General features: G+C 35.9%; 1 protein-coding gene across 4 annotated transcripts in view; it reads right to left on the reverse strand.

The window, feature by feature from the left end:
- IFT88 (intraflagellar transport 88) overlaps positions 1 to 26,122 on the reverse strand; it is an 83,014-nt gene that overhangs the window by 18,633 nt on the left and 38,259 nt on the right. For all 4 annotated transcript variants that reach the window (XM_045567687.1, XM_045567685.1, XM_045567683.1 and 1 more), the window contains 8 exons: positions 24,028 to 24,114; positions 23,097 to 23,196; positions 18,227 to 18,313; positions 12,504 to 12,690; positions 10,205 to 10,313; positions 8,328 to 8,478; positions 7,735 to 7,850; positions 158 to 210 (listed from right to left, as the gene is read on the reverse strand). In XM_045567687.1, the coding sequence (XP_045423643.1) occupies positions 158 to 210; positions 7,735 to 7,850; positions 8,328 to 8,478; positions 10,205 to 10,313; positions 12,504 to 12,690; positions 18,227 to 18,313; positions 23,097 to 23,196; positions 24,028 to 24,114 (890 nt within the window). The remainder of the gene's footprint in view (positions 1 to 157; positions 211 to 7,734; positions 7,851 to 8,327; positions 8,479 to 10,204; positions 10,314 to 12,503; positions 12,691 to 18,226; positions 18,314 to 23,096; positions 23,197 to 24,027; positions 24,115 to 26,122) is intronic.

Here is a 26,122-nt window from a genome sequence, read left to right on the forward strand (position 1 = left end):
AATTACATTTTTCATATAGTGTTTCAAATATTTATAGTTATCAAAAGTTAACGTTTTAATAAACAGATAGGCAACGGGAACACATTTATATGCATAATTACCTAAAAGAAGCAAAGAGGCAAAATATTTTAAAAATGAATAAAATTAAAGCACTTACCACTTCTTCTAAAACAACTAGCTACCATCAGCTGCCATTTCACTTGCGTAGGCCTATAAAAGAAATTAATCAGATGAAATTAGAAATGAAACAAAAACAATCTGGGATCTTCAAACAGTTTTATAAAGCTGTATATCTATACTATTTTTTAATTATTTTTTGACCTGTTAGATCATTTTTATTATTGAAAATAGCAGATACATAATTTTCTTCACTATTACTTATTATATTTACATTTAAATTTAAGAGTCATTCAAAGCTCATCTAGTTCATGCATTTATTTAGATACTCTTATGAGAACCACTAACTTGTTTGGTTAAAAACTGCTGCATTCTATTTCAAACATAATCATTACTTTTGCCGTAATCTTTAATCATAATACTTCAGCTTGCAAATTTAGTGCCCGAGCAGCAACTTTTGATCTTGTATTTGAACAATCAGGCTTCAACCAAAGAGAAAGTAAAAAAATTCTTTTTTCCCCTTAAAAAGAAATCAGATTCTTTTCTAAAATAAATAACCATAATCAGAACTTCTAAAGACTTCTGTTAAAAATATCTAAGAATAGCAAGATTTGAAGAAAGGAAGGCCTAAGGAACAATTTAATACTTTTCTCATTTTTTTGAATCTCCCTTCTAAGTAGAAGCCTGATGGCTTCAAAGACAGCCTGAGTTTCTACTCAACTTTATGGAAAATTTAGCTTTGGAATCAGACAGATTTGGCTTTAAATCACAGCCCTGCTACTTGGGCAAGTTACTTAACTTCAAATCCATTGCCTACACGGCCACCCACTGTGATCTAAATAAAATACGTATCTAACCACATTACTTCCCTCCTTAACATCTGTCACCTCTCCTCCACCTACATGCTACATCCAATATTCTAACCCAGTTTATCTACTTTCTAGTGCTTTTCTACCTCTCCAACTCATCTTCCACCATGCCTTGCTTAACATGTCATGTTATGGCAAAGCCAAACAGGAACAGGGATGTCCCTGTATTCACAACACCTGCTAGACTCCTGACTCTGGCATACACCAGCGCCTCTGCTTGGAAGCTCATTCCAATCTCTTTACACTCTTCTATGCCAGGCAGCATTAGACTGTTAGAATCTCTCAGCACTGCATTTACTATATGCTGTTATTACTTAGTTATTTTTCTGAATACCAACATTACCCTCCTTCCTCTATAAAGATAACTACTATCCTGACTTTTAACACTGTCAATTTAGCCTGTTTTTGAACTTTAATGAATGAAATCATACAGGTATCCTTTTTATTAACAGTTGAATTATTAAGATATCATTCACATGCCATACAATTCACCCACTGAAAGTATACAATGGTTTTTAGTATATTAATTTTTTAAAATTATGATAAAATATATATAACATTTGCCATTTTAACCATTTTTTTAAGTGTACAATTCAGTGGCATTAATTACATTCACAATGTTGTGCAACCATCACCACCATGTATTCCCAAAACATTTTATGACACCAATCAGAAACTCAGCAACCATTAAACAATAACTCTTTATTCCTCTCCCCCAAATTCCCAGTAACCTCTAATCTACTTTCTATCTCTATGAATTTATCCATTTTAGACTCTTCATATAAATGAAATCATATGATATTTGTTTTTTTGTGTCTGGTTTCTTTCACTTAGTATAATGTTTTCAAGGTCCTTCCATGTTGTAGCATGTACCAGAACTTTCTTTTTATAGAGGAATAATATTCCATTGCAGGTATATACAGCAGTCCCCCGTTATATATGGGGGATACGTTCCAAGACCCCCAATGGATGCCTGAAACCACAGATAGTACCAACCCTATCTATGTTTTTTCCTATAGAAACATACCTATGATAAAGTTTAATTTATAAATTAGGCATGGTAAGAGATTAACAACAATAAAATAGGACAATTATAACAATATACTGTAATAAAAGTTATATGAACATGGTCTCTCTCTCTCAAAATATCTTACTGTACTGTACCTGTGGGTGACTGAAACCATGCACAGCAAAACAGTGAATAAGGGGAAACTACAGTACCATTTTTTGTGTATCTATTCATTGATGATGAACACTTAGGTTGTTTCCACCTTTTGGCTATTGTAAATAATGCTGCTATGAATGCCTAACTGTATCCAAGTATCATTTTGAGTCTCACCTTTCAATTCCTTTCGGTATGTGCCTATAAGTAAAATTGCTGGACCATAATTATAAGTTTTCCATAAAACACTTTTTTTTTTTTTTGAGAAACGGTCTCGTCCTTACTCTGTTGCTTGGTCTAGAATACAGTGGCATCATCATAGCTCACTGAAACCTTGAACTCCTGGGCTCAAGGGATCCTCCTGCCCCAGCCTCCTGAGTATCTGGGACTACAGGTGTGCATCACCATGCCCAGCTAATTTTTCTCCTTTTTTTGTAGAAAAGGGTTCTCACTCTTGCTTATGCTGGCCTCGAACTCCTGGTCTCAGGCAATCCTCCTGCCTTGGCCAGGTGCTAGAATTACAAAGTGCTAGAATTACAGGTGTGAACCACTGAGCCCAGCCCCATAAAACACCATTTTACATTTCTGCCAGCAATGCACAAAGGTTCCAATTTCTCCACGTCCTCATCAACAACTTGTCATTTTCCTTTTTTTTTTTTTAAACAGCTATCCTAAAAGGTGTGAAGTAGTATCTTATTGTGGTTTTGATTTGCATTTACCAAATGACTAAAGACGTGAGGATCTTTTCATGTGTTTACTGGCCATTTGTATACCTTCTTTTGAGAAACGTCTATTCAAATTCTTTTCTACAATAAATAGCCATAATCAAGACTTCTAAAGACTTCCATTAAAAGTATCTAAGAATAGCAAGATTTGAAGAAAGGAAAACCTAGGGAACAATTTAATACTTTTCTGGTTTTTTTTTTTTTTTTGGATCTCCCTTCTAAGTAGAAGCCTGATGGCTTCAAAGACAGCCTCAATTCCTAATCAATTTGAATTGGGTTGGGGGTTTTTTGTTGTTGAGGAGTTGTAGAATTTCTTTATATACTTTAGATATTAACCCATTATTAAATGTATGATTTGTAAATATTTTTCCCACTCTGTGGGTTGTCTTTTCACTCTGTTGATTGTTACCTTTGCTAAGCAGAAGTTTTTAAGTTTGACAAAGTATAATTTATCTATTTATTTCTTGTGCTTTTGGTGTCATATTCAAGAAATCATTGTAAGATTCAATGTCATCAAGATTTTCCCCTAAGTTTTCCTAATATAGGTTTTACATTTAGGTCTTTAATCCATTTTGAGTTAATTTTTTTGCATAAGGTATGGATAAGGGTCCAACTTCATTCTTTTGCATGTGGGTATCTTGTTTTACAAGCACTTTTTATTGAGAAAACTGTCCTTTCTCCATGGATGGTCTTGGCACCTTTGTTGAAAAATCAATTTACCATATATGTGAATGTTTACTTCTGTGTTCTACATTCTATTCTGTTGGTCTATATACCTATCCTTCTGCTCATAGTACCATACTATTTTGATTCTGTAGCACTGAAGCAAATTTTGAAATCAGGAAGTGTGGGTCCTCCAACTTTATTCTTTTTCACATTGTTTTGGCTACTCAGGGTCCCTTGAGATTCCATGTGACTATCAGGGTGGGTTTTTCTATTTTGCCAAAAAAAAACCCATTGGGATTTTGATAAGAGTTGCACTAAATCTATAGATCACTTTGAGTAGCATTGTGATTTTAACAATATTAAGTCTTCCAACCCATGCACATGCGTGTCTCTCCATTTACGTCTTCTATAATTTCTTTCAACAATGTTTTGTCCTTTTCAGTATTTAAGTCTCTTGTCTACATGGTTAAACTAATGCCTAATTAGCTGTGTGTTTTTCATATAAGACTTTATCATGTTAAGGAAGTTTTCTATTCCTAATTTATTGTTTTTTTTTAATCATGAAAGAGTGTTGAATTTTGTCAAAAGCCTTTTTTTTTGCATTAAGATGATCATTTGGGTTTTTTTCTTCATTCAGTTAGTATTGTAATACATTGATTGATCTTCATATATTGAACTGTCTTTGCATTCTGGGAATAAATCCCACTGGGAATGATGCATAATCCTTTTAATATGTGGCAAAATTTGGTTTGCTAGTATTTTGTTGAATATTTTTACACCTATATTCATAAAGGATACTGGTCTGTAGTTTTCTTTTTTTGCAGTATCTCTGTCTGCCTTTGGTATATGGATAATGCTGTCCTCACTGAATGAGTTAGGAAGTATTACCTTCTCTTTGATTGTTTAAAAGAGTTTGACAAGGATTGGTATGAATTCTTCTTGAAATGTTTGATAGAATTCACCAGTGAAAGCATGTGGTAGGGCTTTTCTTTGGTGGAATATTTTTGATTACTGACTCAATCTCCTTCCTGGTTATATATAGGTCTATTCAGATTTTTCTGTTTCTTCTTGAATCTGTTTTGATTGATTGTGTTTCTAGAAATTTGTCCATTTTATCTAGGTTATCTAATTTTTTGGTGCAAAACTGTTCATAAAGGTACTTGTAATCCCAGCTACTTGGGAGGCTGAGGCAGGAGGATTGCTTGAGACAAGGAGTTTGAGGCCAGCCTGGGTAACACAGCGAGACTGTGTCTAAAAAACAAACACAAAAGACCCTGTCCATAAGGTTTTCTTATAATTTTTTTCATTTTTGTAAAATTGGTAGTAATGCCCCATTTGAATCTCTAATTTTAGTAATTTGAGTCTTGACACTTTTCTCTCTTTTACTTAGTCCATCTAAGTAAAGATTTGTCAATTTTTTTATCTTTTCAAAGAATCAACTTTAGGTTTTGTTGATTTTTTTTCTATTGCCTTTCTATTCTCTACTTTATTTATCTCTGCTCTAACTTTTATTATTTCCTTCTTTCTGCTGGTTTTGGGTTTAATTTGCTCTTCTTTTTCTAACTCCTTAGGTTATTGACTTGAGCTCTTTCTTCTTTTAAAATGTATTTAGAGCTATAAATTTCCCTCTAAGGACTGCTTTTGCTGCATCTCATAAGTTTTAGTACACTGTAGATCCATGTCTTTCCTCAAATTTGGGAAGTTTGGCCATTATTTCTTCAAATAGTCTCTCTCTTCCTTTTTCTGTCTCTTCCCCTTCTGGAATTTCCATAATGCATATATTGGTCTGATTGATGGTGACTTATAATAATAATCATGATAAATACTAAAGAATATTCTCTAATGCTGCACAATAATGGAATTACACTAAATGCACCAGTTAGGACTAGGATTTCTTAAAGTCTTATGACATGATTTATTAATAGACAGAAAATACGAAATAATACCATAGGCTTAAACCAATTACCAAAAATATCAGATTACTAAGAATCATAAAAATCTAAGAGATACAGCAAGGTGAGGAGTTTCTATAGTAAAGAAATATCATGAAAAGAAATTTAACTTAATTCAACCATAGGCCCCATTGAATATGTAAAGAATATTTAAAGAACTATGTGACCCCAAAACTAACATTCCCACCCTCAAAGAGCTTACATTTTTATGTTAGAGCTAATACTTACATAACAAATAAAGACTTAGCATATATTAATATAAAAGAGAAAAACTGAAAATTAAGATATATGGTACAGAAACCGTTCAAAAGAGGAGAGGTAATGTAATTAATGTCTACTTAATATCCCTGCAACTGAGATAGAAGGTAAAAACAGGTGCAAGTGAAAGTAAATTTATAGGAAAGTAGGGAGAAAGAAATGTTAGGAGAGTTTCTACAAAAGCCTTCTATTTTCTAGGAAGTTGAAGCATAAAATAGAGAGAAGAACTGAGGAGATTTGAGAGGGAAATCGGAGAAGGAGAAACACTTAAGACTGATGAGCTGTGTTCACCTACCACAGATTTGTGTGGCATCAATTTGCCTGGTCACATAATTTATCTCTGATAGTGCTTCACAGACTGTGTATAAAAATGGAATGAATGGCTGGATTAACCCAAGAACTGAATTTTTTTGGAATAAATTAGGTAGCAAAGCAAGAGAGAAAAAGGAACTGAGGATGTCAGCAAGAAAGGAAATAGAAGTGATCAGTTAAGTAGTTGAGTAGGAACAGAATTAAAGCCAGAAGCAGGCTGAAGACTACAAGAGAAGAGGAGGGTCAAGAGGTTGGAGATCTCAATATCACCAAAGAAAAACATACTAGAAATTAGGGAGTATGAAAGTTGGAAAGAGTGGAGGTTATGTTCTGACAGCTTGATATCATAATGTAAAATTTTGTTAGTGTAAATGTGCTAGTGATAATCAGAATCAGGCGGATCCAGGTGACTGAACTGCAGAGAGGGTAAAGATTAATGTAGTTATCGAGGTCAAAACTTATGCATCTAGAATACTGGTGGGATGGAGAGAAAGAATATAATGTAGACTAGGTAAGGGGATGACTGTTATATCAACATATGGCATCCACAAATAGAAGTCAAGGATGGAACAGTGGTGGTGGACTGAGCCTCAAAGAAGGCTCATGAGGCTTACATGAGCTAATTAATGGCTAAGTTTAGGAGAGCATTAAGTGTTAATAAAAAAGCTTAAGATGTATTACCTAAGTATCTTTAATCTTAAAGATGTAATAAACTAAAACTATCCTCCTATCCTTGGTAATTAGTCTTTTTTTTTTGAGACAGGGTCTCACTCTGTCAACTGGGCCAGAGTGCAGTGGCATCATCATAGCTCACAGCAAGCTCAAACTCCTGGTCTCAAGTGATACTCCTACCCCAACCTCCCAAGTAGCTGGGACTACAGACGCGTGCTACCTTAGCCAGCTATTTTTCTATTTTTTTTTTATAGAGATGGGTCTCCCTCTTGCTTAGGTGGGTATCAAACTCTTGCCCTCAAGCAATCCTCTCAAAGTGCTAGGATTATAGGCACGAGCCACGAAACCTGGCTGCTAATTATTAATAGTTTTATAATTCTCAAAACATTTATGTGAAGCACATGTCATAAAAATTAATTGCCTAATACAAATCCCACACAGAGATCATTTAAATATGTATTCCTTTATCATTCAAATGATTCTAAGTTATAGTTCATCTTAAAATTCAATATAACCAAATACAAAGCAGAACATGATATATTCCAATTATTTTTTAATCAGACATGTACGAAAGAGTCTGATAAATGCTTACAGACACTTGAAACAGGTTAATTTTTAATACACAATATATTAACTGTAAATTAAAATGAACACAACTTTTTCTATTAGGACTCTTCCAGAAATAAAACTTTGTTCTAGGACTAAGATAGTCATTTTCTGATTGATAAAGAAATAATAATTGTTTTCTGAGATGTGAATAAGAAAAATATATAAAGAAAAGTACCTTTAAAAAGGTATTTTTAAATTCTATCCAAAAGGAAATATATTTATCACAACAAAGACCAAGTAAAATGGAACAAAATGTAAGAAAATGAAAATAATTCATAAATGTTCATTAATATCTGTTCTTGAATTTACTAGGTCTACCAGATACTAATTCTAGGGATAAAAAAAATTCTCAACACAACACATTAACTGAACATAAAATTATAGTTACTTACTGTAGAAGAGAAGCTCTTTCAAAGTACTGAATGGCTTTTTCACAAAACTGGGTGTCAATGTAATAGGCTCCAAGCCACTCAATGACTTCAATATTAGAAGGGAAATACCTATATGACTGAGAAAAATAGGAATGTGACAATACAACTTTAATGGCAATATATAATTTACTTCTTGAATACTTTACCTGTTGAACAGATTAATTAATTCAATGTAAAATTTCTTAATGAAAAAGTATGAGCTGATATAAGTACTTTATAAGTTTTGAAACTATACAAGATTTAGAAAGTCTATGCTTTGACACACTTTTCAATTATCTATAAATATCTTTTTAATATATTTACAAATATCTGTGTAAAATTAAATATTTAAAAGAATCAAAAAGGGATGCAAATCATGGAGAAAAAGGAATTTATATGTTTAATTGTTTTTTACTAAAATTAATCAAAAACTAACTTCACATTCTAAGAATGCTTCATTTTAAATAAATCATTATTCATTTAAAAACTAAGATTTTCTAAATTTTTAAAGACCTGCTATCATTTTATAATAATTCATAAAATATTCAAACATAGAAGTAAGAAAACACACCTACCTCACAGTAATATTGAAATGCTTGGGATTTATCTCCTTCACTATCATATAATTCTCCTAGTTTAGATAAAGCTCTAGAATCAGTTGGAACAACACTGATCAGTTGCATTAGCCATTCAATAGCTTGACTGGGATCTTCCATTAATTCATATCTTTGGCAATGTCAGTTAAGGATAACATAATTTTTCTAAGTTAATTAATCAATAACCAAACCTAAAAACAACATTACAATAAGAATATTTCTTAGCCTACAGGAAATGTGCTATTTTACACTCGTTGCTCTGGCTTTCTTCAGGGGGGGAGATGGGAAATGGATCAGTACTGTCTTACTCCCTATATAAACCTTGCTTTCCCTTTTGCTTCATTATTATCCACTAAGATCAATTCCCAAATATCTAGTAGAATTATTCAAAGTATTGTCCAAAACTTGTCCTTAACAAAAATACCTGAATGTTGTATTCAATTATTCTATCTCTCCTAATATACACAGCATATTAAGGGAACAGTTTTCATGTATTTTTCCTATGAGTTTTCCCTAATTAGATCATAAGCCTAAGGATAGGGAGTTTTTTTTTTTTTTAACTTCCTCTAGTACCTAGTAAGTCATATGCATATATTCAAATAACTTATTCATACCAATACTTATTGACTACTTACTACTTATTTTTATATTAGATGTCTCAATGAAATGAAAATATTCCAAAGTTCTATTGAAACAGAAGGGTGTCTCCTGTTTTTAATGATGACAAATGTGATGCCATGAGAAAAAAATAAGAAAATATATTAAAACAGCCTTAAGCATATCAATTGCCTGACTAGATCTGAACTGATCATGAACTAGGTAGTATAAGATCATGATACTGGCAGTATCATAGAAATTAAATAAACAATAAACAAAACAAAATAAAAGGAATAACTATGCCATCTGCTGTAAACCTAAATTTCTTTTATAAAAAAAAAAATTTTAATCTACTCGATCAAAAGTACAGCAGATAGTACTTAAAATTATTAAAGGTATACCTCACAATATATGTTTTTCTAAACATATTTGTATAAAATTTATATCAAGATGATAGATAACTTAAAAACCTACTTATGATTTTAGCCCTTCTCAATGTTGTGGTCAAAACTTATTAAAATAAAGAGAGAAATTAAAGCGTTTTTCAATTAGTGTGAAAGGTATTAAAAACATTAACAAATTTCTGCTTTTCTAACTGAAGGCAGGGGTGAACTGGGGGGGGAGGATTAAAGAAAGCGAAGAGTTGAAGAAACTGACATGAGAGCAATGTTTTATTGTTCTACATTGGCATATACTATATACACTGAATAAATGACTACTGAATTAATGGAATTAATGAGTGGACTCATATAAAGTATCGCATAATTTTGGAGAGTAAAGATCTTTGGAGAGTTACCTACATGTCAGCTAAAACAAATAAGAGGACTTATCCAAACTCAATCAATAGCACTAATCAGTAATGAATGATATTTTCCTTCTAATTAGTAAGTTAGTGCTTCAATGATACCCTGCCACAAGCCTCAGAATTAATATAATGGTTTAATACATCTAATGGACTTTCAATAAATGACACGGGTACTAAAATGTCATACTCCATTACTTCAATTACTGTTTCCAAAAATTCATCAATAATAGCTTTAACCTTTAACTAGTTCTTTTTACAGTGCAAATGATCTTTTAAAACAGGATCACTCAAATGATATTTTATCACGTTACTCTGGCTAGTTAGATTATCCTCATCACTTACTTCAAATATTATCCTCATTAATTTCTTCACTAGTTAAACTTATTTAATAATTAAGCCTCAATCACCAATTGAATGAATTAATAACTGTCCTTAAGTTTTTCAAATAAGATACACATTTGCTATCTGGTAAAGAACTTGGGCGCTGTTTCGCAGGATTGCATGAAGTTTCAGGAAACAGTCCAAAGCCTCATCTAACCGGTTTAGCTTCTTATAGGTAAGGCCTTAAAAAAAGGAAAAAGAAAAAAAAAGCCTATAAGCATTATTATTGATATTAATGTATTCAAAGTAACAGAATGAATCTTTAAATATATGTGAATATTCATCCAGAAGAGAAAGTGACGATGAACTGAGGATTTTTAAAAAGAATAATGGGGGTGGGGCTACAAAGCTTCGGTGGTTTTAAAAGTGTGGTGGGGTAGGAATAGACAAACTGATCCATAGAACAGAATAAGGAGTTCAGAAATGGACTCAGTTACAGAATTAAGTTCATGGACATTTAAACCAATGAGGAGGAATGGACTAGTAATAAATGGTGCCAGGACAACTGAGTATACAGAAAGGAAAAAATGTAGATTCTGATTTTATAAAAAATGAACTCAAAGTGTATTTTAAAACTAAATAGAAAAAGCAAAGCTACAAGAATATGAAAAGAAAATATAGAAAAATGATTTTATAATCTTGGGGTAAGAAAAGGGCTTTATAAAGCAATAAACAAATGAAGCCACAAATTGTTTAAAAGCAAATTTGACTATATTAATAATAGAAAAACTGTTTGATAAAACAAATTATAAACAAAGTTAAAAGTCAAGCAATGGAGTATGGAAAAATATTTAAAACTTACAAAACAAATAAATAAGAATCTGCCTAGAAAGCAAGTGCTCTTCTCCCCTCCGCCCCCGTGTCAGTACTGCTCTCTTCCCAGATGCCCAAATGGTCACACCCTTCCTTTCTTCCAACATGACTGGAAACACCACATTCTCAGTGAGGCTTTCCCACCTTCCATCTAAAATTGCTAATCCCTCCCTGCCTCTGCTATTCTCCAAAGTGGGTAGCAGGCCTGCCTTCCTCTAAGACTGAAGAGTCTTCTCCAGGAGGACAGATCCAGTTGACTGATGGGCAGGTCCCCAACTGAACAAGCCAGACAGATTGGCTTATGGCATGATGCCAATCCATCATTCTCATGAACCCAGAGACTCCACTCAGCTTTTAGCTGCAAACTCCTGAATACCAGGAGACAGCCCAAGATCATAAGATCATCAGGTATCTGTGGAAAGGCCATAACATGAAAAAGAGAATAAAACAAGCAAACCGAAAAGCAAAAAACACCTATGCAGTGAGAAGAAAACTTCAAAAGAAACTTCAGTAATAACTCGAGAGACAAAATCCGGTAGTGCGTGGACATGCGTTTCCAACATTGCAAACTCACGCCCAGGGAGTGATGATGCCCACTTTAGGAGACCTCCAAAACTCAGGGAAGAGAATGTGACAGTGGTGACCCTTCATGGTTTGTAATATTTTGTTTATTAAAAACAAAATGTGAAGTAAATATGGCAAAATAACAAAATGTATTAAAATGGAGTGGTAGGTACATGGGTATTTATTTTTTCTGTGCACTTTTTTATATGTTTAAATCGTTCATATTTTAAAAGAAAGAAAATTAGATTTTTTTCTACCTAGTAGTTTGGCAGAAGTTAAAAAGAATGATAATATCCAGGCCGGGCGCGGTGGCTCATGCCTGTAATCCTAGCACTCTGGGAGGCCGAGGCGGATGGATCGCTCGAGGTCAGGAGTTCGAGACCAGCTTGAGCAAGAGTGAGACCCCGTCTCTACTAAAAATAGACAGAAATTATCTGGACAACTAAAAATACATACAGAAAAAATTAGCTGGGCATGGTGGCACATGCCTGTAGTCCCAGCTACTCGGGAGGCTGAGGCAGGAGGATCGCTTGAGCCCAGGAGTTTGAGGTTGCTGTGAGCTAGGCTGACGCCACGGCACTCTAGCCCGGGCAACAGAGGGAGACTCTGTCTCAAAAAAAAAAACAACAAAAAAAAAAAAACGAAAAAAACCAAAACAAACAAAAAAGAATGATAATATCCAATATCATCAGGAATTTTGGGAATCAGTCTTATATATCGTGGTAGAAATGGAAATTGGAAAAGCCTTTTAGCAGGGCAGTATGGCAACCCTGATCCAACTTTTACATGTGCATATCTTTTGAATCATTAATTCCACTTAAAATAATCTATAATCTGAGAGGTAGTAGTCTTCTTTTTAATTTTGTTAGAAGAAAGTCAACTCTTAATGCACCGCAGCTCTTTAAGCAAAATAAAAACAAAACAAAACACATACACACAAAGCAAGAACTAAATAAACAAATAATGCAAAAAGCAATTTCCCTTTTTTCACTTACCAATATTATAAAGTGCTTCAGTACAAGAAGAATCATTTCTTAGAGCCTCTTTATAGAATTCAGCTGCCTTCTCATAATCACCATTTGCAAAAACTGTATTCCCTTTATTAGTAAGAGCTGATGGATTATATCTATCAGAGTTCACAGCTAAATCTGCATAGCTGCTGGCTTGTGCAAATTCATTTTCCTAAATAAAGTAAAAATGTATACAAATTATTTAACTTTCATCCAATATCTTTTCTGACTATTCTGAGATTACAAATATGAACAGAAACAAATATTTTACATATCTTGGTCTTTATAAGCTGATTCTACAAAAGATTTTTAATATCAAGATCAAACTACCCAAGTTTCTTATGATTGACTTCTCCACAACCTCATGGTTTGAATCACAACACTATTTATATGTAGGTGGTTCCATGTTCAACGCCCAAATCCATGTCATCAGTTACCGCAGCACTCCCCTTCCCACCTGAAGCCCTGAAATAGCTGTCAAGGCAGCACTACCCTCCCTGCCCCTAGCACACGGGTTGCGTCACTTACTAGGTCTCTGCACTTCTAGCAATCCATTGTTTTATCTTCCTCTCCACTGCCAGACACTTGGTCAGGACCTTGTCATCTATCACACGAGCTACAGGGACCTCTCTATTCTTAAATACTGTGGCCGACTGTGCCAGGTCAGCCTAGTTAAGCCAGGAACTACATTTCCTAGAAGCCTCTTCCCTGTACGGCTCTAGTCTAGACTTGGCCACAAGAGGAACTTGTGTGGCATGTGGAATGCTCTCTGAAGGCCTTTTTCTTGTCATCAGATGCAGGACAGATGCAGAAATGCCCATGGGTGCCAGCTCTTCCTCACTCACCTCTGCTCCATGTCTGCTCTACCTCCCAACTGCGACCCTGCCCCATGACAGGGCTTGGCTGTGGACCCACCGGGAGGCAGCTATGCAGAGGCACCTGTTTCCCACAGACCTCCCCATGGAGGCCCTCTGGGTTCCGTGTGGCAGCTGGGCATGAGTGGCTGGTCACTGACTGATGGTGACTCCTCCTCAGACTCCGCTCCCCATGCACCTTCCCCACCACGGCTCCTGCTAAATTGTATGAGACCTAATTCCCGTATCTGTTCTCCCATAACACTCACAGTTACAATCCCTGGTTAAACTCTTCAAAAACTGAGATATAACTCACATATAATAAAGTTGACCCTTTTTAAATGTACAATTCAGTGGCATTTAGTAAAGTTGTGCAACCATCGCTATGTCTATTTACAGAACATTTTTCCCCAACCCTGCACCCATCAGCAGTCACTCCCCATTCTCCCATCCCCCAGCCCCTGACAACCACTAATCTGCTGTTTCCATCCCTACTCTGGACATTGCATATAAATGGAAGCATACAATATGTAGCCTTTTGTGTCTGGCTTCTTCACTTGGCATAGTATTTTTGAGGCTCATCCACATTGTAGTGTGTATTAATACTTCATTCCTTTTTATGGCCGAATGGTATTCCATTGTGAGGCCACACCACATTGTTTTTATCCATGCATTGTTGATGGACACTTGGGTTGCTTCCTCTCACCTTTCTGGTTACTATGAATAATGCTGCTATGAACTTTCACATGCAAATTTTTATGTGGATTCTGAATGAACTCTGATACAAAAACTGGTACCTACAAGTAGGGTGCTGCTGTCATAAAAACTAAAACATGTAACATTCTCTTTTGGACTAGGTAGCAGGCAAAATTTGGAAAAGCGGTGAGGCGGTGCTGTTGGGGACTGGAGAGACGGTGAACCACAAGTGGAGCCTGGAAAGGCGGGAAGGAATTGTTATCAGCGGCTGGATAAAGGGCAAGTCATGTTGTAGTGGTTAAACACTGGCAAAAGTGGCACCTATTGGCTGGCTTAGAGACAGAAAGTATACCTAATGAACATGTGCATGTGGCTAAGGAGATTTCCAGGTAGGATGTGAAGGAGCCAGTTAACTTATTTTAACTGGGTCTGATAGGATACAGGAGAGGAAGATGAGCTCAGGAGAGAACTGCTCAGTTTGCAGGTAAAATTTAGAGGAAACAGAGAAGAACCAGGACTTTTTGGGCTGGAAAATAAAATTATTTCATGTCTCCACTAGTTCTTCTTGGTGGCAAAAGATTATCAAAGTAGGAAATGATTGCAGAGTAAGGATCAATTCAAGGGTGTGGCTGTAACACCTTTTATAAATGTCTCAAAAGATTGAAGGTCACACCTAGCAGACCTTCTCTCACAGGTTTAAAAAAAAAAAAGAGGGGCTTCTAGGACTCTTCAGGGCTCTGTTCCATAGCACTTACACACCTAAGTGGGAAGGGCTTTGTCCTGAAAAGAATTATGGATGTGGCTTTTGGGGCATGAAGGAAATCCCACTGAGATTTAGAGAAAATCCTCCAAGTTTTTAAGGGAATTGGATCAACAAAAGTGTTGCTAGTTTGGATTAAAGGGACAGATACAGATACAGCCCCAAATGAAAAAAGCCCTCTGAGCTCCAAATTTCCCTGGGCAGAAAGCAGGCTGAGAAAGTTAATCAGCTGCAAACAGGCTATTTCCTATGTGAAAGGAAGATGTGCTCAGAGGGCAGAGCCAACAGCCACAGAAGACAAAAGATTAGGGCACCACTTCCAAGGGGCAGAGCTGGGCACATTTGCTCAGCAGGGTTTCATAATTGCTAAGGACCAGTGACCGCAATGTGCCACCATCTCTCCCCTTTTTTAATGAAAGTGTTTGTTACGGTTATTAATGTCCTGTTCTTATCTCACCACGGTATGCTGAGTATATGGAGGGCAGATGACATGTTTTTTCGTTCACAGATCTTTGGATCAAGATGAAAGAGGAACTGTGCCTGAGAAAGCCGCATCCCTATCCAGACCTGATGGAGATCATAGCCTTTGAGCCTGATGTTGTGACTGAATGAGGCTCTGTGAGCTTTAGAAGGGGTAAGTATATTTTGCATATGGAGGAGGACACAAATAATTGGGACTCCAGTACAGGCAGTGGTAGATTGTTGTAATAATGGCCTCCAATGGAGCATTTCTCCTAGTATTCATGCCCCAGTATGGTTCTCTCCCATGTTTGTTTAGTCCCCCCTCAAAAAATAATAAACTCAATCCATGCAGGAGCTGATATGTACCTCTGCACTGGGGTTTGCTCTCATGGAATCACGTCCCATGTAAGAAGTCTGGGGTCTCCTACTGGAATGGCTTTGAGAAAACACCGAGTCTCCCTCAGCTAAGTGCCAGACATGAGGGAGGCATCTGGACCATCCATCCTCAATCAAGCCTCAGATGATGGCAGCAGCATGAGTAACTTTAAGCCACTAAGTTTTGGGGCAGTTCATTACACAGCAACAGAAAACTGATACAACTATATGTTGGATGCCAACAATACACTTTCAATTATATATCATACACAACTACATACCAGACTCATCACTTTCACCAAAACATTCTTAACTGTAACCAATTTCTTCAGAATCAGGTACAACTATTTACTGTTCAGATGCTCCAACAGCTCTGCTCAGTTGACTAAACAATTCTTCCTTGCTTCTTTAAAATTTCTGTTGGTCTCCTCCTACACATTCATTAAACTTGGTAAAGATTTGTTCACTAATTTGGTCACAGAATTGATTAGTGATTTTATAAATTCAAAAATTAATGGCCATAATAAACACTGTTCTTCACCTCATGGACTTGTCTTTCAGAACTGCTAGGAATGCCACTGGCCACTGGCTACTGGCCTCAGCAGGTGGCCCTCTGTGGAAACTGACCTGTGAAGAAAGGAGGCACCTTGCCCGGTTCCTGGGGATGCCCCCTTTCCAGGGGAGCAGGCTACATCCAATGACTGGTTGATACAGGGGTACAAAGGCCTCACTCCTACTAGGGACAGTGCTGCAGGCCCACCCCAGCTTCAGAGCATCCTACAAGGTTGGCTAAGGCCCTGTGGTGGTGACTGCATCATAGCCCAGCTTCTGCCTCTGCCCCCAGGTGCCGATCTGCAGAGCTCTACCCCAAAGCAGGCAGATGTCCACCTCAGCGTCTGCTGTCGCACCAGCATCAGGGGCTTTTTCTGAGCCTTCTTTCTCTTGTACGGCTCCGCTGGTCTCAATACTGCTCCTATTTGTGTCTTACTTCAAAGACATCATACTACCTTGGTTCTTTTCTTATCTTCTTGATCTGATTCTTACTCTTGCCTCCTTAGTGTATGTCTATCCCAAACCTAGTTCTCAGTTCTGTGCTATGATGTTACCCTTGGACAGATCATCTATGTTCAAAGCTTTAACCTCTACAGAGATGATTATCAAATTTCATCTCTAACCATGGTTTACCTTCTGTGACAGTTCTACATGCTTCCTGGACACCTCTATTTCCATCACTACAAAAAATGTTTAAATATATTTAAAAACAAACTCAGCATCTCTCCCCCTAATCAGCACCCTCTTCTGGACATGCAACTGCTACCACTCTCTTGGCCAGCAGATTTACAACTCTGGAGTCATTCTTCACCCAGTGGCTTTGATCTCTTTCTTCATCTGAACACACGAGGGATTATAACACCTTTCCACCAGCAACAGCAGTTCAGCACAGCAGGGATTCTTTTTTTTTTTTTTTTGAGACAGAGTCTCACTCTGTTGCCCGGGCTAGAGTGCCGTGGCATCAGCCTAGCTCACAGCAGCCTCAAACTCCTGGGCTCAAGCAATCCTCCTGCCTCAGCCTCCCGAGTAGCCGGGACTACAGGCATGCGCCACCAAGCTCAGCTAATTTTTATCTATATATTTTTAGTTGTCCAGCTAGTTTCTTTTTATTTTTAGTAGAGATGGGGTCTCAGCTCTTGCTCAGGCTGGTCTCGAGCTCCTAAGCTTAAAGAATCTACCTGCCTCGGCCTCCCAGAGTGCTAGGATTACAGGTGTGAGCCACCACGCCTGGCCACCGCAGTGATTCTTAATGGTGCACAAATCAGGAGCTCTAAGAGAGACTGGAAATGTGGTTTAACAAACCACAATGACTCTTATGTACACCTCTCCCCCCAGTACTTTCTCACCTCTGCGTGTTTGTTTCTTCTGTTAGTCTGCCTACAAATACATTCTGACCTTCGAGATCCAACTTCTCTATGAAATCTTTCCCAAAAGCCCTAAATTAAAATATTATTTGCCTCCTCTGAATTTCTGAAGCACTTATCTATGTTAATTTATTGTTCTCTACTTTGAACCTTCCTTCCTAGTCTACCCACCTGCCTCCTTTGTTCCAAATTAAGAAAGCTCCCTTTTAAGGAGATTTTAGGCTTTTGGTATTCCCAATGATTGGCATCCAGTAGATGCTCAATGAATGCTTGTTAAAGATAATACCCTGCAACCTTATATAAATCTTTTAACCTAAGATATCACTTTCTTTATTACTAACACAAAGGAGTTAAAATATATCTCTAGCTCATCTTCCAGCTGTACATTCCACAATTTTATAATGTGATGCTTACCACCACAATTTTTCTCCCTGTTTTCTCCTTCGGAGATGGTCTTCTCACTTATTTCTGCAAACTCAACCTTGGACCTGGCACTTGTCACGATCACATCCACAATAGCCCTCATTCTGCTTAAATTCTCCAGCAGTACTCTTTGGACTCTCCTTAGTCATGATCCTCAGGAAGAAATTTAGCAATATAGAAATGCCACATGGTCAAATCTTACCTGTAAAAAACAAAACTTACCAAATAATACAGGAATGAGAGGTTGGTTGCAGCGGCACTTTTCACTCTACTGTCCTTTTTTTCAAACATTTTTAAGGTCTCTACAGCCTAGAAAGAGAGTATCTGAAGGTTACTACCATCGTAATACGATAGTACTCAAGCTTATGGCTGGAGAAAAGATCAGATTTGCATGAAGGGTAAGACAGACCAGGGAAGGGCACAAGAGGGGTGGATTAGTATGTTCAAGAAAACAAATGACAAGAGGAGAATTTCATTCAAGAATTAGAATTTATAAAAAAGAATAAAATGGAAATTCTGGCACTAAAAATATAATAACTGAAATTAAGAACACAGAGATAGGTCTAACAGCAGATTAGATACAGCTGAAGAGAGGACTGGTGACTGGAAGAAAGGTCAGTAGTAAACATTGAGTCTTAGGCGTCAGGAGATGCAATTTAGTGTTTATCCTGCACGGTGGGGTGGGGAATAGGGCTGAAAGGTTTTGCCTAAGAGACACAGTCAAATTTGCCTTTTACAAAATAATTCTGGGATTTCTTCCTCTGGCTTTAATAGATTAGTCTATAGAAGACCATTTTCTCACAGAAAACAACTAGAAAAGTTATATAAAACACTAAAAATATTTTTTGAAGGCACCGGAGAGCCACCAAGGCAATGAAGACTTGAAGGCCAAGATTCCAGAAAATGTTCAGAAAAAGCAAAGCACAGCAAAAGAAAAAGCCAAAAATACATTCTTAGAAAAGAATATAAGAGACAGGAGAACACAGTGAAAGGTCTAATATAAACGTAATTGGAGTTCCAGAAGGGGAAGAAAGACAATGGCTGAGAGTTTTCTAAAATCTAATAATCAAAAGTAATTCTGAGAATATTATAAAACAATGATCTAAAGTAGATCCAAATATAATTACATTTTCAAGTCATGAGAAATGAAAAGTACATTTTTAACCACCTGGAAGGTCTAAGATAATCCCAACCAAATAAGATATGTGGAATGGTAGGATAACCTTGCATGAAGGGCGAATGAGCACTCCACCTAGAAATGACTTCAGAATATCGGACAGAAAAAAAAAAAAGGTACAGAAAGGCAATGGGTTTTCCTTAGTTCCTTCTTTTAAAATACATTTACTGAATAAAAGGTGCTCAGCCTCTTGGTGCCTCCTGCTCCTGGAAGGTAGTTGTGTCCAAGCAAAAGTTGTGTCCCACAGTTGCCAGCTACAGTTATTGTAAATGTCTGAAAATTTTGAGATGTGTGCTGTGCAGGGTCTGACCTCAAATGAAGTACCTCAAATGAAGTACCAGTAAATATGTTTACTCAATTTTTTTGAAGGTTAGAAGATCTTAAAATACCAGATACAGATCCCTGGGTTACAATATGAATAAATTATTATTTATTTTATTTATGTTTATATAATAAAGTATCAAGCAAGTTATTCTTTTAAAGGGTTTCTGATGACTTTAAAAAAAAAAACCATTGGAATTTTTTAGGCCAGTAATTTATAATTCCACAAAGTAAACACTAGAAAAGAAAAACCCAACATCACATTCTCACTTTTGAGATTCTATTTCTCAGTTACTTTCTTGGAAGGATCTATCTTATGAAACCGCCAAGAAGTTCCTTAAACTTACCTCAAAAATCATTGCTGCTCATATTGTTCATACTGTAGAAACTAGCTCATTGATTCTTTATACAACCTCCACAGCTATTAATGTAGAAGCCACTGCTGTTTTGAATCTCTAAGTTTTATAAGCTGCACTTCACTTTGAATAAGAATTGAGATGTTTTAATCTTCACTTTTAGATTGTGTCACAACAAATGTATGTGTTACTTCAAAAAGGCACTTGAATAGGTATCTCATATATTCATTAAACTCTCTGAAGTGAAGCATTTTACAGGGAAAGAAAGCTGTTCTCTAATGTTTATGACATCCATAAAACAGAATACAAAAAGAAAGCTAACAAGCAACAGCAATAATTGTTTTAATAAAAGGAGTGCTATAGTAGTTTATATCATTCCTTTCAGAAGCAGCCATTCATATTACAGTCAAGGAAATGTGTTGAATTTTTAAATTTTGATATTTACTGCTTTGCAGCTCATTAATAACAATAACAACACTTTAAGGCTACATTTAATACCAAATCTATTTTCTCCCAAAATGAAAACCATGAATCCAAATAACATGTAGAAAGCAATGCAATCCAAAGTTATTACTTAAAAGAATTAACAAAAGTATTTAGAACTTAAAACTTCCATTTAAAAACATCTGACAAAGTAAAAACATTTCATATTATAAGTTTCTAAATTATGAGCTATTCCAAAAGGCTATGTAATTATTCTAATAAAAGGAACACTCTCGGGTACATTTGGGCTCAGAATTTTGTTCTGAAATTAGGCTGTTTTCATAACTATTCTTTGCATGTCCATGAATGTATATCCAATATTTCTGTTTTTAAAAGTAAAATATTGTAATTTATAAATGAAATTGATAAAATCGCAAATTTAAATTTAGCTGTAAATGCCAAAACAAATAATGAGAATAAACATTGTTAGCTTGGGTTTTTTTCTTTTTTCTAAAAATAATTAGGAAAATAGCTATATGTCTGTTTTGGTTTCTTTTCCAGCTGATGCCGTCTATTCCTGGCGTCAGCATTCCACCACGTCTGTTCCTGTGTTATCACTGGCCTTCACATCAACTACTTCATCTCAACCATCTCCGGCTTTTTGGCGGAGTTTTTTTCTATTACAAAAGTGGCCACAAACACCACCATTATCAATAAAAGAACCATATTCTGTGATTTCTGCATCTTTTCTTTTAAAAAGTATTTAGAAGGCTGGGCGCGGTGGCTCATGCCTGTAATCCTAGTACTCTGGGAGGCTGAGGCAGGTGGATTGTTTGAGCTCAGGAGTTTGAGACCAGCCTGAGCAAGAGCGAGACCCCATCTCTACCAAACAAATAGAAAGAAATTAGCTGGACAACTTAAAATATATATATAAAAAATTAGCTGGGCATGGTGGCACATGCCTGTAGTCCCAGCTACTAGGGAGGCTGAGGCAGGAGGATTGCTTGAGCCCAGGAGTTTGAGGTTGCTGTGAGCTAGGCTGACGCCACGGCACTTTAACCCAGGCAACAGAGTGAGACTCTGTCTCAAAAAAAAAAAGTATTTAGAGAGCTAACTGTAGAACTATATCCTTATAGAAGAAACCGTAATTTTTTCTCTTTTATTTTGAATTGTAAATAAAGTAGTCTTCATCATATGGTCATTATGAGATATGTCAACCCAATCCTTTTTAACCTAATACCATTCCTTTCAAAGTAAGATTGTATTATACCCACCTCGTCATACTTACAATATGCAAACAAAAGAAATACAAAGTGAAAGCAATGTTGAAAAGAAAGCAGAAATGGCATTTAACAAACATTGGCAAACTAATTGATATTAAAAACTTGAAAATGCAAATGGAACAAAAGATATTTTGAATGAGAAAGCTGGGAAAGCAGCAGACAGTAAGATCTGAGTTAACTGAATTTTCATATGAAAAAATTAGAGTGTTTATTTCTTAATGGACATAGTTTTACAACATAAACTATGGCAATGCATTGTTAGTCCTTTCTAAAAAAGACCATTTAAAAATAAAATGTCAAGAGAAAACTGGCAACATGTTTTTTTCCATTTTGTCATCTATAACAGTGTATCTCACATACTTAAAAATTGGTTTTGGTCATGTATCACTTCTGCAAGATAATAAACACCAATTTGTCTCACTTCATTTCCACTGGAAAGGCATGACAACAATGTTGAAGAGTTATTAGTGGCATTTTGAATGACCAAGCGTGTGATGATATATGAAAGTACAGATAGAAAGATACTTTGAAAAGTCTTTTTCAAATGCTTTGTAAATGCTAAAACTTAAGCACACTAAATTAATATTTACAATAGGACTACCCCACAGTATTTTATTATATTAATCATATAATTATTTCAGGAACCCTGTGGTTGCTTTTTTTCTGCTCTCACATTCTTTGAGTGGATGGTGTTCCCCCCACTCCCTTACTCTTTTCTGTTGTCTCCTGTTCAGCTTTCTTAAACAGGAAGAAAGCTGAAAGCACAGGCTTGGGATTGGATGCGGGAAAGATGCGGTGGCTTTCTCTGGCCCTTGCTCTCTGGGTTTGACCTGGAGGAGCTGAGTTTTCTGAAACACTAACCACTGGTGTTACGGACTAGGACATCAACTTCACTCTGTTCACTCTCTTTCGCTGTCCCCTCTTTTTCTTACAGCTGTCTAAGCCTCCTGGTCTTGTGTCAGCTCTGTCCCAAGAGACTACTGAAGGAGAGCACCCTCCACCTCCACCCAAGGCAGCAGGGTAGCAGCACAGCCAATGAGAGATCTACAGGGTTCAAAAACTGCATCCAGCAACAAGAGCCTCTCATCCCCAATGCCATGTCAATAAGGAAATAAAACACATAAAATGGACGAGGGGAAAGCTGCGTGGTGAGGATAGCAGGATGGAAGCACGTCAGGCTGCTATTCCAGCTGCTAGCCTTCCTTGCTCCCCACACACAATCACGCTAATCCTGAAAACCTTACTGCTTTGGGGAAAGTTTGAAAACCTGGGAAGTTAATCTCTGGACTAGAATATGGTTTGATAATTTAGCAACTATGATATACAAAGAAAGTATTTACTTATAAGAAACAGGCCAAACAGGTAAAAATTAATCAAAGTTTAAAACTATATTAATGGAAAGCATGTTAAAATAGAAATAATATTACCCAACTTCAGAATAATCACAGGTAACATTCTAGAAGGGAATTTCCCTGTTTTTATTGCTTTGACCAATTAAGATATGAAATTCCATCTATTTTTTAAAAACTTACTTGGTTAAAGTCCTTTTGCCTCAAGTATGTAATTGCTTTATTTATCTCCAGATCATTGGCTAGCTCTACATATTGAGAAGCTTTCACTACTTCCACGCACCTATAAAGAAAAGCATAAAAAAGGTTACTTGATTTTGTTTTAGTACATTTACATTGTTGGTTTTTTTAAATGTGACTTTTCAAAGATTTTTTAAAGGGTCCGTAGCGCTTTGTAAGGTTAAGGACTTGATTTCCTCCAATATAGGCTTTAAGTTACTGAAGTCTTCAGTTCTCAACAAATTTTCTTATCCAATTTCTCATCAGCCTATTGTCAGTTCTAATTATTTATGATATTTTAAATAAAAATTAGATTGATAATCTGCATTCTCATTTTTTAACTACTAAAACAATTTCAATTTGTAACAGGTTACATTGTTTCTGTATTTTTTTCCTCTTAAATGCTCTCATGGTGAGAAAAATTCTATAGAACTTATAGAACACATTTCATTTTTTGTGTCCAAGCTTTAATAAACTATTGTAGATCTGTTTACCAAAGGATGGAACATTTACTATTTTACTATATATCGGGCACTGTGCTAATTGCTTTATAACCATTATTACATTGAATTCTCACAACCCCAAAAGATAGGATTATCTTTATAGATGGGAAATGGAAGATCTGAGATCAAGCAGGTGGAAAATTGTTACATAAGAATTTAAACCCAAATCTTATTGACACCAAAACCCACTGTACCAAGCAAGACAAGAGTTTTTCAAATTGAGGTCTTGCAATCAATTTATTGGTTCATGACTCTTATTATCTGCTTAATAAATACAAATCAAGATACATAATTATTCGCTTTTCTAATGACAATATTAATTTTAAATCAAAAATATAAACTATGAAAAGAAAATACTATATCCATGCAGTTTTATTGAATTTCTCTCTTACCAATCATAACCTACAGCAAAAGATGTTTCAATTACAGGAGCAATCAGTTTTGCAGCTGTCATGATGTATTTTTCTGCCATGGCTTTCCTATAGCAAACAAACAAAAAAGTTATATTGAAAAATATGGCAGAAAAACAGTTTGGATTTATCTCTTAAAATTTAAGTGTAAACATTATCTATCTCTCAAAGCTAACATACCACAAAAGCGTACTAAACGATGGTCTGGAAATCTATTTATAAGTCAGGCTAAAAACCATGACTAGAAAACATGATTAGCAAGCCATTACTGCCTTCTGGGTCAACAGTGTTCATTTCTTTTCTTTTTTGCTTTATGATGCCTTCTGATAAACTGAAGAAACAAAGAGATACTGGAGAAACACAAGGCTCTGCGGTGGAAGTACACTGTGGGCATGAAAGTAAAGACTGAAATGGCCGCTGAAGAAACAGGATGTGATAAATAGTAAAACTGAATTACATGTTGCTTTTGTATGTGGTATAAGCATATATTTCTACACGTATGTGTATGTATATGTATTGTGTACATATGAAATATTATATATATCACCATTGGTGAAAAATGCCAAACTGCTTTCCAAGTGGATATACCAATTTATAGTGGTGGATGAAAGTTCTCTTAGTCATTTCTTCTTGGATTTATACACACAGTTCTTAAAATGGACTCTAAATGTATATACTACCTTATAACCTGCTCTTTGTATTTAATATGCTGTATTAATACACAAATACCGTCTTTCCAAGTCATTAAACATTCATTTTGTAATAGCTATTCTTGCTTTTAAACTTTTTGAGACAATTGCAGATTCACAAAATTTGTAAACAATAATAAAGATCCCATATACCTTTTAGCCAGTTTCCCAACAGTAACAGCCTTCAAAACTACAGTACGATATTGTAACCAGGTTACTGGCTGCTTCAAGATACAGAATATTTCCAGCACATTTCCATGCCCTTATTCCCACACCCTTTTCAATTCCTGACAATACAAACCTGATCTCCACTTCTATAATTTTATCACTTTAAGAATGTTATATAAATGGAATCATTTAGATCATCTTTTGGGATTGGCTATTTTCATGAGGTACAATTTCCTTCAGATCTACTCAAATTGTTGCGTGTATCAATAGCTTATTCCTTGGGAGTCCGAGGCAGGAGGATCGCTCGAGGTCAGGAGTTCGAGACCAGCCTGAGCAAGAGCAAGACCTCATCTCTACTAAAAATAGAAAGAAATTATATGGACAGCTAAAAATATATATAGAAAAAAAATTAGCCGGGCATGGCGGCACATGCCTGTAGTCCCTGCTACTTGGGAGGCTGAGGTAGAAGGATTGCTTAAGCCCAGGAGTTTGAGGTTGCTGTGAGCTGGGCTGACGCCACGGCACTCTAGCCCAGGCAACAAAGCAAGACTCTGTCTCAAAAAAAAAAAAAAAAAAAAGCTTATTCCTTTTTGTTGCTGAGTAATATCCATGTTATATAGAAGGGATGCAGAAAAAGCATCTGACAAAATTCAACACCCATTCATCATAAAAACAAACAGAGAAAAGATTCATCCTTTTTGAATCATGATTGTTCTTCTTTATTAGTATGGTGGATTACGTTGATTTTCTAATAATGAACCAGGCTTGCATCCTTGAAATTAATCCTAAGGGTTTTTTTCTGGACTCTCAGTTCCATTCCCTTGATTTACATGTCTGTCTTTGTGCTAGTACCACACAGTCTTGCTTAGCGTAGCTTTATAGTTTGAGTCCTCCAACTTTGCTATTCTCTTTCAACACTGTTTGGGTTATTCTGTGTCCCTCACATTTTCTCATCAGTTTTAGGGTCAACTTGTTGCTTTCTGCAAAAACACTGCTAGAATTTTGATAAGGATTGCATTGAATCTGTAAATCAATTTGGGGAGTGCTACCACCTTAACATCATTAAGTGCCTATCCATAAACATGAGATATCATTTATTTAGCTTCTTTCTGTTATTTCAACGTTTTATAGTTTTCAGAGTATAAGTTTTACAATTCTGTCATTAAATTTATTCCTAATAATTTTTTTTAATTTCAGAATATTACCAGGGTATAAATGTT

The sequence above is a fragment of the Lemur catta genome, chromosome 13 (genome assembly GCF_020740605.2).
Source record: "Lemur catta isolate mLemCat1 chromosome 13, mLemCat1.pri, whole genome shotgun sequence".
NCBI lineage: Eukaryota > Metazoa > Chordata > Mammalia > Primates > Lemuridae > Lemur > Lemur catta.